This window comes from Cervus canadensis, chromosome 3 (genome assembly GCF_019320065.1).
Source record: "Cervus canadensis isolate Bull #8, Minnesota chromosome 3, ASM1932006v1, whole genome shotgun sequence".
In the NCBI taxonomy this organism is placed as follows: domain Eukaryota; kingdom Metazoa; phylum Chordata; class Mammalia; order Artiodactyla; family Cervidae; genus Cervus; species Cervus canadensis.
This window is the reverse complement of record NC_057388.1, coordinates 41,857,224-41,872,492: the sequence shown is the minus strand read 5'-3', so window position 1 is coordinate 41,872,492 and position 15,269 is coordinate 41,857,224. Positions and strand designations below refer to the sequence as shown.

At 37.3% G+C, this 15,269-nt stretch overlaps 1 protein-coding gene across 2 annotated transcripts in view; it reads left to right on the top strand.

The window, feature by feature from the left end:
* DNAJC2 (DnaJ heat shock protein family (Hsp40) member C2) overlaps positions 1–15,269 on the top strand; it is a 30,208-nt gene that overhangs the window by 1,039 nt on the left and 13,900 nt on the right. Inside the window, exons 2-6 of one of the 2 annotated variants that reach the window (XM_043462958.1) lie at positions 1,366–1,467; positions 3,895–3,970; positions 12,144–12,242; positions 13,212–13,353; positions 14,691–14,771. In XM_043462958.1, coding sequence (XP_043318893.1) covers positions 1,435–1,467; positions 3,895–3,970; positions 12,144–12,242; positions 13,212–13,353; positions 14,691–14,771 — 431 coding nt within the window. In that variant the 5' untranslated portion in view covers positions 1,366–1,434. Of the gene's footprint in view, positions 1–1,276; positions 1,468–3,894; positions 3,971–12,143; positions 12,243–13,211; positions 13,354–14,690; positions 14,772–15,269 lie in introns of both variants that reach the window. The other variant, XM_043462957.1, reaches the window with a different exon arrangement.

Sequence of the window (15,269 nt, the reverse complement as noted above, 5' to 3'; positions counted from 1 at the left end):
CTGTAATCTCGCAAATAGAAAGGCTTGAAAGCCACACCTGCACTACACAGGTCGTGCTTCTTGAACATAGTGGTTTGGAATCTTCTGTGAATGGTAGAAGAAACCTCAGTTTTCCTACCCAAGTAAAACATGAAAAGCGGAAATAGTTTTACAAAATTGTGGCCATTCGGTACAAAGAAAGACTTAAATCTGAGTTATTATTAGACAATACAGCTTTTTGCTTTCATTTGAAATAAAAAATTGAAATCAAGATGCTCACTCTTTTCCTGACCCAAATTACCTTTCTTGAATTGTTAATGTACAAAGGTATAGTGACTTACCGCACTTCCCAGGAATAATGATAAAGACTTACTTTCATTTAACAGTTTGGGGCTTCTCTGGTGGCTCAGATGTAAAGGGTCTGCCTGCAATGTGGGAGACCTGGGTTCTATCCCTGGGTTAGAAAAATCCCCTGGAGAAGGAAATGGCAACCCACTCCTGTACTCTTGCCTGGAAAATTCCATGGACAGAGGAGTCTGGTAGGCCACAGTCCACGGGGTGGCAAAGAGTCAGACACGAGTGAGCGAATTCACTTTTCTTTGTTTCTCTGATTTTCAAAATGCTTTCATAGTTTGTCATCCAGTTTTACAAGGAAGCAGATAAGTATTCCCATTTTACAGTTGAAGGCATCTCTGACTCATTTCACATAGCTACTAATAGCCAGACCCACGCTGAAATTCACAGCTTTTGATTTCAGAGCTGTTCCACTAAAGCACAGTTTCATTAGTAAATCCCTGTTAGCTGCTTGAAAATTGTCTTTCAGAAAAAATCATTGCTAGTGAATTCTTAAAATGTTTGAAAGCTATCTAAATTCAGGTTTTAATAAGTAAAATATTTTTAGTTGGTTTTAGATTTTTTTGATGAGGCTAGCTGTTTATGAGTTTACAATTATTTGTTACTTTATTACAATTATTAGTCTAAAAAGAAGGCAGTTAGAAACATCTCTCCCTAACCCTCATCTTCCTCTCATTTCCTCAGAAAAGTATCAATTTATCGACATTGCTGAATGTCCTGTTTTATTGGATAATTGGAAGATGTTGATTAACTCTCTGTAAATACTAGGAAATGATTATTTATTGCTTATTCTCATGTTAACTGGATTACTGCAGTTATTTTCTCAGTTGATGGTTTTGAAATTATATACTTATGCTGTCACTGGTTTGATATTATTTATTGCCTTGGAACAGATTTATTCTGTGCAATACACTGAAGCCTCTCTTAACACTTTCAATCACAGCCTCAACACTCTGTCAAGTTGAACCTGTGGGAAGATGGTTTGAAGCTTTTGTTAAGAGGAGAAACAGAAATGCTTCTGCCTCTTTTCAGGAACTGGAGGATAAGAAAGAGTTATCAGAAGAATCGGAAGATGAAGAATTGCAGTTAGAAGAGTTTCCCATGCTGAAAACACTTGATCCCAAAGACTGGAAGGTATTTAATATCTGAATCTTGTTCAGTCAGGTGCAGTTTTCCATTATTAAGCCATGTTTTAAAATGATTCAACAAAATAATCATAATTTAGCACCTGTTTATGGCCAAATCCTGAGTGGGACAGCACTAGCCATAGGATACTAGCTCTACTGGAGAAATCCAGAAAGGTTTCACAGAAAAGGTCATGTCTGAGTGGTCTTAAACCCTTAAGGGACAATCTTTGAAGTAAGAGGGAGAAAAGGTGTTCTGGTCAGAAGGAATAGATATGCAAAGACAAAAGGAGTGAAAGAATATGTGCTGCCTCTTCAGGACTTGGTGAAGGGTAGAGTAGCACATGAAAGGGTGGTGGTGAGAAATCAGACTGAAAACAGAATCTGAATGAACTCTGGAGGGTCCTCCTTATGCCATACCAAGGAAGGAATTTATATTTTGCTTTCAGGACAGTAAGACATCATCTGAAGTTTCTGAGCTAATTTCAGAAAAGTAATTTCTGGTAGTACAGAAATTTGCTTGAAAAGGGAGAGCAGGATGAGAGGGGAAGGGAATAGTTTACTGTTATAGGGCTAGTGTACAAGTGAATGCTTGATGCTTGAACTAAATTTGTAGCCAAGTTTTGAGACAGAGGAGAAAGATTTGCTTTGAGGAGAGGTAGACTTGATGAGTCTTGGAGACCTTGATTGTGCTGCCCAAGAGAAGGGGACGTATTTAGAAGACCCCTGATCACCCCAGCTTGAGTCACCTGTTAGACCGTGGTGGTGGTCACCAGCACAGCACTGAAGGAAAAGGAAGTTTGTGGGGGGGCATGGTGTTGTGTTACTCTGCATCTGGAACTCAGACGTCTGTGTTATAGTGAACTAGGGAGTCATGAACATTTACAGGGCACTTACCATCTTCCAGTCCTGGCATCGGATCAGATCACCTTGGACCAAATAGAGAGAGAGACAGAAAGAAACCCCAGGACTGAGCTTTGCAGGGCATCGAGAAGCCAGTCAGAATAACTGGAAAAGCTACTGAAAGATGGGAGAAAAACAGTGGATTCACAGAAACTAAAGCAAGATAATGTTTCAAGAGTCACCGTGCTGCCAGTGAAAGTTGAAGTCAAGTAAAGGCAGTTGGGTGATCTTGTATTTGGCAGTTGGAAATTGAGTCTGAAGAGAGCAGCTTCATAACCCCAGGGCTGAGAATGGACAGAGTAGAACTAGATTGGAGTGATTTGAAAAGTAAATGCTAGAGAATGTAGAGCTAAAGTAGGACAGCTTTTTCAAGAAGTAATGATGGGAAGCAAAGAAACACAAGCAAGGTCTGAATGAGGAGCGATAACAGAGCATCTTCTAATACTGATAAAAATAATTCAGTTGAAATTTAGAAGACAGCGGAAAGATGCTAGCATTTGAGAGATGTAGAGAAGATGGTGTTTAGAACCAAGAAGAGGAATGGAGTAATTTGTCTTAGTAGGACAGGCTTTCTCAGTGGTGAGGGAAAGGTAAAAGATACATGGATGCAGGACAATGGCAAAAAGATGCAGGAATTTGAGTATGGTAATTTACATAGTTTTCATTAAGCAGGAAACAAGGCCATTGATGAGAGGGTGGAGCAGGGGCTATGAAGCTTAAGGAAAGACTAGAGGACCAAGGTATGTAATAATAGTTTTAGAGAGTGGAGTGAAGTGTGAATGCCAGGCATGATCAAGGAACCCATCCATTGGGAGTTTGCAGTCCTGAATTTAAAGGAAAACCAGTTGATCCTATTTGATCTTTATTCGTCCATGTTTTATACCTTCAACTCCCCTTTCTTCCCACTCATTCTCTGATACTGGATACACCCTTTGAGTTCTGTCAGGAGCCTTTGCTCAAGTGCTGCCTCAACCTCTAAATTTGCAAGGAAAATGAAAGCAGGAGCTTCCTATCCAAAGAAACACCAGTTTCTCAAAATGTTCATCCAACCTTCTTTGCTCCACATGGTTCCTATACTGTCGTTGCCATTGGCCGAACCTACTGGGGCTTCTGTAATGCTCCCCTCAGTTCTGAAATCTTGCTGGCTATACCCTGATTTAAGGATAGCCATAGAATATTAATTTGTATTAATAGAAAAAAGAGTTATTTGGTAAAGTGATTTCAAAAAATACTAGACTTTATAGGTTTTTGTCTGCTTGTTTTTGTTTTGGGTTTTTTGTTTGTTTGTTTGTTTTTAACTGCAGGGCTTCTCAGAGCCTTTGTTTGCTTTCTGTGTATACAGATTATAAAGAAGGCTAGATATACAGTGGTCCATGTTTCCTAAACTTCTGTGACCTCAGGACTCATGTGGAATATCTCACTAAACTTCTATTATGAGAGTCTCACTTTGGGAAACACCGTATTAGGATAGCAACACAAGGGATAGGATATATGGCTTCATTTCAAATTTGACTTCCTTTTGTGTCTTTATCAGAACCAAGATCATTATGCAGTACTTGGACTTGGCCATGTAAGATACAAAGCTACACAGAGACAGATTAAAGCAGCTCGTAAGTATTTGGTTATTTTGGAATAGTCAAATATCTGCTATAGGAAATGTTATCCTCTTGAAAAAGTATTACATGATCACAGTCTCTAGGCATAACTAGATTTAGTGTAAGTTATGTAGTATACCAGTGTATAACCACAGTCCCCTTACCTTCAAAATCAAAAATAAGCAATAAGTCTCCTGAATGGATATCCTCATTAGGGTCAAGAAATCAGGTGAGTGTATTTGTGACAGAATAAACAACATTCTTCTAATGGCACGCTTTTAAAAAATAGTATTTCACCTCCGTTTGGAAGTTTGGCCAGCTGCGCTTAGTGGAAGTTGCCTTGATAACTTCAGTTTGTTGGTGCTCTTTTGTGATCTTAGGTCACATCTCTGTTGGTACCATCTTATCTCTTCTGTCCAAGAAAGAGGTATCTGATGCTTCACTGTTCTTTTTATTGACAAGGTTAAAAATTGGTGGGGTGGCAGGTGCGGGGGCAGAAATCATTGGCAAACCAGTCTTCATTGGCTTAAGAGTCACTGTCCACTTAGTGCTCTAAACTGTTCTGTCCTCTGACGTCTTGTGGACGTAATTTCTTACACACCATTTGGTCACCTAATTAGTAAAGCTTTATGAAAGAGGTGAAGGTGATCAGTTTTCTCTTTTATCTTAGAACAGTATTCTACCTTCTACTCTAGAGAATGGATATTGAGATCAGAGGAGGTAAAATTGTGGCCATATGAAAAAGGAAGAGGGTATCAGGGTCAGTCAAGAAGGGAAAGTATTGTACTTGGAGAAAGATGACTGAATGAGACCTACCTCATGTTGAAAAATACTGGTTGAGCCTAAGTATGGTAAATGGGGCTTCCCAGGTGATGCAGTGGTAAAGAATCCACCTGTGAATGCAGGAGACGCAGGTTTGATCCCTGGGTCGGGAAGATCCCCTGAAGCAGGAAATGGCAACCCACTCGTTTTATTGCCTGGAAAATTCATGGACAGAGACACCTTGTGGACTACAGTCCGGGGGTTCACAAAGAGTCAGATATGACTGTGCACAAAGCGCACACAACTATGAAAAAGAAACTCAAAACTCCCATTATTGCTTGTATTTAGGAAAGTCACAGGAAGTGTCTTCTTCATTTTGTTAGTTGAAGGAATATATGAGAATATCTAAGACCTATTATTGGATTTCTTTAAAGGCTGGCATGATTTTAGAATAAGCATATGTTAATGCATATGAATAGTCATTGCAGTACACATAAATGCTAAGAAAATTCATTTGCCCTGGAAAAGTATCTGCGAAGTCTTACTCTGAAAGAATAGCATACAAATACTATAATGTGTTGACACATACAAATTTATGAAAGAACTGGAAGTGATTTAGAACTATGAAAGTAGTTTTATGTTTTAAGGTGAGGAATTCTCTAAAGATAGAAAAACATGTAATAATTATAAAAGAAACATCCATTTGCTTCTGTTAAGTCCATTTTATTGGGATAATAGAAATTAATTTTTGAATATTCTGTTGCCAAAAGTTTTGCACCCCCAATGTACAGATTAACATTATGTGGATTTACGATTAGCTCTCTGCCTCCTTGTTGTATTTTCTCAGTATTTATTCAGAAGACTGACATTCTCTTTCCTCTGTCACTGTAAAATAGATGGCTGCTACTTACTGCTCCCTGGAATCTAGTCCAAAAGTAAAAATGCAGGGTTAATTCTTTGCAAACTTGTAATTATTAGCATAGACAAACCTAATAATATGAGTCTGATTACATTGAGACCCTTCTAGTTCTTGAATCCTATTACCAACACATAAAGGAGGTTGTAGGCTTTTTTTACATTTTATTTAGTTTTTTAAATTATAATTAATGTATAGTATTATATAAATTACAGGTGTCCAGTACAGTGATTCACAGTTTTTAAAAGTTATACTTCACTTACAGTTACTGTAAAATATTGATTATATTCCCTGTTTTGTATAGTATATCCTTATAGCATATTTTATACATAATAGTTTGTTGAAAGTTTTAATTTTTAAAATTTTTTGAATGACTGTGATGAAAATTAGGGATTCATTCATGAGTGGATAAAGTAAGTGGTCTTTTTTTTTTTCTTTTTATGCATTATCTGAAAAGAATAAATTGCTAGGAAAGTTGAATGATGGATTAAGAGAAAGTACTTGCATACTAAAAGTATTTCCATTTTTTTCTTGAAGAAAAATTGCCACACTGGCAAATGATGCATGTAGGTTTGATAGTCGCTGCTTGGAAATAAAGTCTTTGATTTGAGTTTTCTAAATTTAATAATTTTAGCTTAAAATACTTCTCATGGGGGACTTCCTGGGTGGTCCAGTGGCTAGAACTCTGCTCCAGTGAAGGAGACCCGGGTTCAATCCCTGGCCAGGGAGCTGGATCCGATATGCGCAACTGAAGATCCCACAGGCCACAACTAAGGCCCACTGCAACCAAATAAATATAAATAAACAAATATTTGAAAAGTAATTCTCATATTTTAAGCTGAAAACTGTTTCACAGAATGCCTCTTAAAATTAGAAATAATAGACATTTTTGTAATCTATAATGGAAAAGAATCAGGGGAAAAAATATATAAATATCTGAATCACTTTGCTATACAACTGAAACTAACACAATATTGTAAATCAGCTGTACTTCTGTATAAAAAAATCATAAATGCTTTTTCTGATAATAGCAATATGAATGTACAATAAAAGTCCATTTAGTAATGTACCTTCAAAACCCCAGAAACTGTCTTTGGTGAGGAAGGGAGGAGAGAGAAGTCTGAAATTACGGTAATCATGCACAAAGCTGCTCAGAAATTACCCTTGTCTCTTTTTCAAACTGAAAGATGTTCTTTGGCCTCTGTTACCTTGTTTTTAATATTGAAGGATATCTTTTGCCTCCTTCAGCCCCAACTCTGGGCAGAGTATACTGTACATAAATGACTAGAGGTGACTAGGTGGAGAAGTCAATGAAGGAAAAAACAGTGTAGCATAAGAGGAGACTATTAACAAAAAACAGGCATTGCCTATCTCAGACTTTATCATAAGGTTCAAAAGAAGACTTGCTCTACCTTGTCAGTGCGATACAAAGATGTTGCATTGGGTTAAGGGGGGGTGACATAGGCATTGCAGAAAGAGATTCAAGAGAAAAAAAAATAGAGTTGCCTGGAAACTCAAAACAGGAGAGCAGGATTTAGAATTACAAAGGCTGACATACAATTAGAAAACAGTAAAGCAGAGGACAGTCTAGAGAAATGTTCCCAAGATTCAGAAGGAAAGAATAAAAAGATGTCAGATTTCCCTAAAGAACAGGTCAGAATAAATGTGACAGAGACAGTAATTGCAAATAAAGAAAACTTACCTGATTTATAAAGAGCTGTGACTTGAGGTTGAGAATATTTGTAGGCATGTGTGCGTGCATGCGTGTAGTTAGTTGTGTCCAACTTTTTGTGACTCCTTGGACTGTAGCCTGCCAGCCTCCTCTCTCCATGGAATTTTCCAGGCAGGAACACTGGAATGGGTTGCCATTAGGGTTTACTCCTCAGCACACACTTGCATTTCAAAGGAGAACAGTGTGAGTCAGGCTGAGCTGCACAGCATCCATTTTGCCAGCCAGGGTGGAAGAGCCCCGAGTGGTGGCTGGAGAAGCTGTGGTTTTCCCCAAGCGCTGGCCGTGGGAAAAGCCAGTGCTCCCTTCCTGCAGTGCCCAACAGTGGTGGGGTCATCACACCTCTGAACTATCCTATATGATGTGATGGTTGTTCCTGGCTAGTAAGCTTCCAGGCCTAATAGTCAGACTGTTAGTTCCTGTGAGCTGCCTAATAACCTTCAATAAATTCCTTTTCTCCTTAAACCGGCTAGAAGGTGAAAATGTCTCCTCTTGAGTGTTAGTGGAGAAACTGATAATATACTTGTTTTTTTTTTACTGTAGCTTAAAAAAACAAAAGTGTATTTATCAAAGTTTCTGAAACCTTGCAGTGTATACAAAACTCACTAAATATGCCATAAAAAGATTTGTACAGAAATATTCATAACAGACTTATTCACAATGTCCAAAAACTGGAAGCCACCCAGATGTTCACCAACAGGATGATGGATAAGCAAACTGCTTGTATTCATAAAGTAGAGTAGTGTTTAGCAGTTTTTTAAAAATTGCTGATACACATAAGGGGGTGAATCTTAAAACATTATGTCAGATACAAAGACATACTGTATGATTCCATTTAGATGAACTTCAAGAGCGTACAAACATAATCTCTCATGAGAGAAGTCAGAAAGGTTGCCCCAAGTGGTGGGGGGTGGGACTTGACTGGAAAAGGGGTACAGGGGAACTCTGAGTGATGGAAACAATCTGTGTTTTCCTTTGAGTGGTTGTTAAGCAACTGTATACAATTGTCACAACCTTTTGAACAGAGTACTTAAAATATGAACACTTTATTCTATGTAATAAAGTAGATCTGATTCAACAAACCAAAAAAAAAATCACTTGAGTATTTGTTTATACACATTTGGACCTAGACAGAAATAAAAATTGTATTGAGAGCAAGATCATTGACTATCAGAACAGACGGTTGGCAGCTAGAGCCCTACTGTCGGTAAGTTCATTGCCTACAAAGCTATCATGTTACCTTTTCCTTCCCACCCCGTCCCCCCTCTTTTTTTTTTTGCTGCACTGCAAGGCACGTGGCATCTTAGCCCTCTGATCAGGAATTGAACCCAGGTCCCTCGCAGTGGAAGCGTGGAATCTTAACCACTGGACCACCAGAGAATACCTCTGTTACCTTTTCTAAAGGAGAGAAAAATAAAACATTCAACTCAAATATTTAAAAGAGTATCACTGAGGAAGATGGAAGGAAAAAAGTATATAAAACAATATCTTAAAATAGATTTATAAGAAGGAAAAACATAGTAGAGTACAGAAGGAATAAAAACAGTTACAGAAGGTATTTTTAACTGAGACCACAGTTATATGCAAGGAATTTGGAATTTTTGATAAAATTGGCTTTTTTTGAAATTGAAGAAATTTAAAGAGTTACCCAGAATTATCTCCTGAAAATGTGTAGACCTAAGTGATTTCTTAGGTTAATTTTTTTTTTAAATGCTTAAGGAATTGAAAATTTTCATGCCAAACATAAACTGTTTTAGAAACAATTCATTTCATGACCGTTAATGTAATCCTAGTATGAAAACCTGGCATTGAAAGGCAAAATTATGGAAAAGTCAGTGAAAAGTTCTTCGTTGCCAGGGGTTGAGGGATTGAGGAGAGATGAATAGGTAGAGCACAGAGGATTTGGGGGCAGTGAAAATACTCTGTATATTATGATGGATATCTGTTGTCATGCATTCATCCAAACCCACAGAATGTCCACCACCAGGAGTGAAAACTATGGCCTTTAGGTGATTATGAAGTGTCAGTGTAGGGTCATCAGTTGTAGCAAATAGTGGGCATTCCCTGCTAGTCCAGTGGTTAGGACTCAGCACTTCATTGCCAGGGCCTGGGTTTGGTCTCTGGTTAGGGAACTGACATCCCACAAGCCACATGGGGCAGCCAGATTTGAAAAAAAAAAAAGCTAGGTGAAAAAAAAAACAAATGGACTGCTCTGGTGGGGGGAGTTGATAAGGAAGGGCGGACGGTCTATAGATCTGTTAATCACCCTCTTAATTTTGTTGTGAATCTTAAAAACTAATTACTTTTTTAAATGTGGCCAGAAAAAAAAAAACTATAAATATCATCCATGAATGTATTGAATAATACCAAAAACAAACAAAAACAGTTAATAGCAAAATGAATTCAACTATATGTTAAAAGAATACTGCCAATGAATATTACTCTTAAGAAATATATGAACGAAGCTAAATCTACTTATATTTTACATAATATTATCAATATATCAATGTGATGTCCTAAGAAGATAGTGAAAGTACATATAGTACAATTTAATATTCACTCCTTTTTGATAAATAGAACTTTGAAAAGAAATGTAATTCCCACATATTTCAGATTTCACTGTCAACAAACTTATAACTGTGTGACTTAGTAATACTCTCATAAAAACCCATGAGGGAGCCTGCTGATGACTTTTAAGCTATTTGGGAGTTTGGGTCAGTGAATTAAGATATTAAAGGAGAGAGAACTATAAGAAAGGAATATATTATTTGTAGGTAATATGTGAAAGTGAAAGTCGCTCAGTCATGTCCGACTCTTTGTGACCCCATGGACTATACAGTCCATGGAATTCTCTAGGCCAGAATACTGGAGTGGGTAGCCTTCTCCAGGGGAGCTTCCCAACCCAGGAATCGAACCCAGGTCTCCCGCATTGCAGGCAGATTCTTTACCAGCTGAGTCACAAGGGATGCTGTAGGTAACAGGATCTACCTAAAAACTAAAAGAGTTGAATTAAGTAGCCAAGTGCAAGAAAAATAAATGAGAATAATAGTGTCTGGAAGGTACCATCAAATATATTAGAAAGATAGAGTCTTGTCATGGGATTATCTTTAATTAATTAAAGATAATAATAATTAATTAATTAAAGATAATCCCGCAACAAGAATAGGCAGCCAGAAACAGACCTTGGTAAAATTTACTGAGATAAAGGAAGCCTCACAAATTAGTAGAGAAGGGAAGGATTATTAGATAATGTTAGGACTTTGAAAATTAAATAAGCTTTTCAATTTTGACCATAGAAGATACTCAGATAGAAACATATCAAACTTCTGAAGAATGAAGGACCTCCTTTATAAGTACTGGAATACAGTATAAAGGAAATGATCAGTAAATATGAATTAATGAACTGAATGTTTTTTAAAAACACAAGAATGAAAAAAAAGAAAAAAAAAAACACAAGAATGGTCACAGCAGCTGGGGAAAGCATTAGCATCAAGCATGATGGACTAGGAGAGGCAGCATACAAGCACAGGCTCTGGAGTCAGGCTGCCTGGATTGGAGCCCAATTTGACCAGGACTTTGGACAGGTTGCATAGAGGTAAAGTAAGTGGTTATTTAACCTCCTTGTGCCTTATTTCCTTATCTGTAAAATGGAGAAACTAATAGTACTTTTCTCAGAGTTACTGAAAAGATTAATTGATAAATAGTGCTGGCACCTATTAAATGCTTAATGGATATTAACAGCTAGCCATTATTCACTGTAAAGTGACTCGCACACTAAGAAGAAAAGCTAAGATAGCTCTCTATTACTCCATAAGTAAGGGAAGAAAGATAGAAATAACCACAAACATGTTTTCGATCTCCTTGAGCACCGGTGATAATCATGTTTTAAACAATTGGATCCAGTGCTGTTGAGGTTGTGGTGAAAAGAATGTTAACATAGGGGTTGCAGTGGTATAACTTTCAGAAAGGGACTTGTTCATACATTTTCACTCACTGATACACTTCTCTAAGTATATACTGAGAAGAAAGAGTCATAAATATGAAAATACTTGTGTACAAAATGATTCATATTGAAATAGCTTATAGCAGTGAAGAATTGGAAACAATCTATAGTAAATACCCAACAGTAGAGAAATAGTTGAATTAGTTATGATAGATCTACTTGAAATACTGTACTAAGTAGTTGTTAAAATTTTCTGACACATTTGCAACTGCCTGGAAAATGGAACTGCTGTAATGTTTAGTTGAAAATAATCACAAATTGGTATATATAGTATGATTATACCTACATTTTTAAAGGTATATGCTTAAGGGGGAAAAAGTCTGTGTGGACGTACACCAAAATATTAATGGCAGTTGTCTTTTTGGATGCTGGCACTTTGGCCAGTTCTTGAAGTTATTTCAGGGTTTCTCAGGTGGCCCAGTGGTAAAGAATCTGCCTGCCAATGTGGGAGACACAAGAGACTTGGGTTTCTGGATCGGGAAGATCCCCTGGAGGAGGAAATGGCAACCCAGTCTAATAATCTTGCTGGAAAATCCCATGGACAGAGGAGCCTGGCAGGGTGCAGTGCAGTCCATGGGGTCGCACAGAGTTGGACATGACTGAGCACACACATGCTAAAATTATTTCTGTGTAATTTCTTTTTAATAAGCATATGTTTTACTTTGGGAGAAAATATTTTTAAATTAATATTATGCTTTTAAAAATGGCTCTGCTTAACTGATCTTCTTTTTTAATTTTGATGACTAAAAGGACAAGTTATCTAAATCTTACTTTGTAGATAAAGCAATGGTTTTAAAACATCACCCAGACAAACGGAAAGCAGCCGGTGAACCAATAAAAGAAGGAGATAATGACTACTTCACTTGCATAACTAAAGGTAAGAAAGCCTCTTAAGGGTTGGGAATTTTTAATAGTGAAGATTATTTATTAATTGTTTGGATTGGGTTTCCTGTGTATACTGTAGTTCATTTATACCATACCATTTTAAAACATTTTTAGTTAACATCTGGTTATTTGTGGTAATCTCCCCCAGAGCCTCACTATATAAAGTGAGGTTCTCCCAACCAATGGCATCTGCAGCTTGTCAGAAATGCAGAAGCTTTGGCCCTGACCCAGACCTACTGAATCTGAATCTACTTTTTTTTTTTCCAATTATTTTTATTAGTTATTTTTAACAAGATCTGCAGGTGATTCTTATGAGAAGCTTATCCTGGAGTTACTTCATATAAGTGCTGTGTTTAATGTTGAGACTACTAAGATCTTTTTCAGTTTCAGATGCCTTATGGGATTAAATCGTTCCTCAGATATTTTGCTTATTTAAATCAAGAAGTTGATTCTATCCTAGTAAAGGACCCACAACTGTCAATGGCTATTTACTTAGCCATATCCTCATAAGCAAATTAATAGAGAGAACCACCATTTCTAAATGCTTCCTTAGATGTGATTTTTAATTTTGATGCTAATTTTTTAAAAGCTGTATACACACTTTTCAAACTTACTCTTTATTGGCTCGCTCTTACACAGTGCTCAGGATGCCAAAGATCCTTTGATTTTTTTTTCTTTTTTTGACAGCCTTGGGATCTAACAGTTAATTTTCTAGCTATTTCTTTTTCCTCAGTCATGCTTTCTTCAAGATTGAGTGTGTTTATTGGTTTGTCCTGTCTTTTCCAGAAGAGATACTTACAGAAGTTTTTAAGTCCCGTTTTAACCAGTAATGCTCGAGCTATTACTGAAGTCCTCCCCTCCCCATAAGCACACACAATTTTTAAGTACAAAAAATAATTTTTTTTTAAGGAAAAAAATGTAGCATTATGGTGATGTGACCTTTGATTTTTTTTTTCTTCAGCTTATGAAATGTTATCTGATCCAGTGAAAAGACGAGCATTTAACAGTGTAGATCCTACTTTTGATAACTCAGTTCCTTCTAAAAGTGAAGCAAAGGACAATTTCTTCGAAGTATTTTCCCCAGTGTTTGAAAGGAATTCCAGGTGAGTTATGGCATCCCCTTGTGATCATAATGCTGTACTGGCTGGCTTCTTAGAGTTCCAAGTTTCTGTTTTTTCCCTCTGGTAATAGTTTGGTTCTCTTCTTCCTCCTCCTTTACAGTATTGAGCTCCTCTGGTGAACTTGCTATAATTGTTTATTTTATTCTCTAAACAGTTCTTCCTTCCTTTAGTTAAATTAACTCACAGGACATTTTTCTTTTAAATTTCCTTTGGGGGAAAGAATAGTGGTTAACTTTATGTAGTGTGACGCTGATACTTAGGTGACAGTGATTTCCCATTTTCTCCCTCCCCTTTGTTAACAGGTACACTACTACATTTGGTCAGTTTTCATTTAGGAAATACTTTTATTCTATTTTTGAGCATCTGATTATCATAAGGTTCTCTGACAAAGGGTGAATTTATATTTAAGTCATTTATAATTTATTTAATTAAAATCAGTTTCAAATTGTTTGTGAACCAGTAATCTACATTTTTTTGCTTCCGTCTGCATTGGAAGGTTTCCTCAGAGCACATCTTAGCTGCATATTGGAATCAGCTGGGGAGCTTGAACAGTTCCTGATGCCTGGGTTCCACTGGAGAAACTGATTTTAATTTAAGTGGTTTGGAATGCCTATAGGTTTTTTAATGCTCGCAGGCGATTTTGATGGGTAGCTAAGTTTGAAAAGCACTTTGATTGGTGGTTTGATACAGCCTACTATTTCCTACACCCTTTCTCCTTACCTTTGTTTTGTGATTTAAAAAAAATTAAGGTTGTAAAAAAAAATTAGTGTATTATATTTGTGAGTGTGTGGAACACTGCATCAAGTTGGCAAAACAAATCAGTAGCAGTCTCAGGATCCTTTCGGAGATGGTGGGTCAAGTGCTAAACCTACAAGTCTGATTATTAAGGGGGAGGTGGTAGAGATGAGGAGGTGGAAATCTGTTCCCTCTGAGGATTCACGTTTCTTAAAAGGCTCGGCCTGCAGGTCCCTTCTGTACTGCTTGTACTGAGGACTAAGTGAGCTTGAAAGGTGGGGCTAGAGTTGTTTTTCCTGGCTACCCTGGCATCTTCCATAACCTTGTAATTTACAGAACTGAAGATAAGCTGAGAGTTAGAACACTGTTCCATTGTTTTCTCCTGCACCCCCATCCTCCCCTTGTCCTCCCTTTTACTGCACCTGTATTGCTCATCACAGCACTACTGATCCCCCTGCTCTATCTCTTGGTCATGGAGGACGTAGCAGGGAGATTATAAGGGATTCATAAAAACTTTTTTAACAACTCAGTTGTTGAGCGTTTGTACAAAATGTTTTTAGCTTTTCTTTTTTCTAATATTTCAGGTGGTCAAATAAAAAAAATGTCCCTAAACTTGGTGATATGAATTCATCATTTGAAGATGTAGATGCATTTTATTCTTTCTGGTGAGTGAATACATTATTTCTCCAGTGCTTTCATTTTTTAAGAAAAGTATCCAATAAGTACTTGATTGACTTTTATAAATTAATTGATGGATGGGAAAATCACAGAACCTTCACTGAACAAAAGGAGGACTCTTTTAAGAAATCTTCCCTGGTGGCTCAGAGGTTAAAGCATCTGCCTGCAAAGCGGGAGACCTGGGTTCGATCCCTGGGTTGGGAAGATCCCCTGGAGAAGGAAATGGCAACCCACTCCAGTATTCTTGCCTGGAGAATCCCATGGACAGAGGAGCCTGTGTGGGCTATACTCCACAGGGTAGCAAAGAGTCGGACACGACTGAGTGACTTCACTTTAAGAAATCAAAGTTTCCACAGAATGCTGTATTATCTCCTGTGTACTATTTAGGCTCTTATGATTGTTTTTTCAATCTGTTTTCTATCAACCAGATTTCTAGATGTCAAGCACACTATAGCAATAAAAAAACAATGAAAAATGAGTCATTT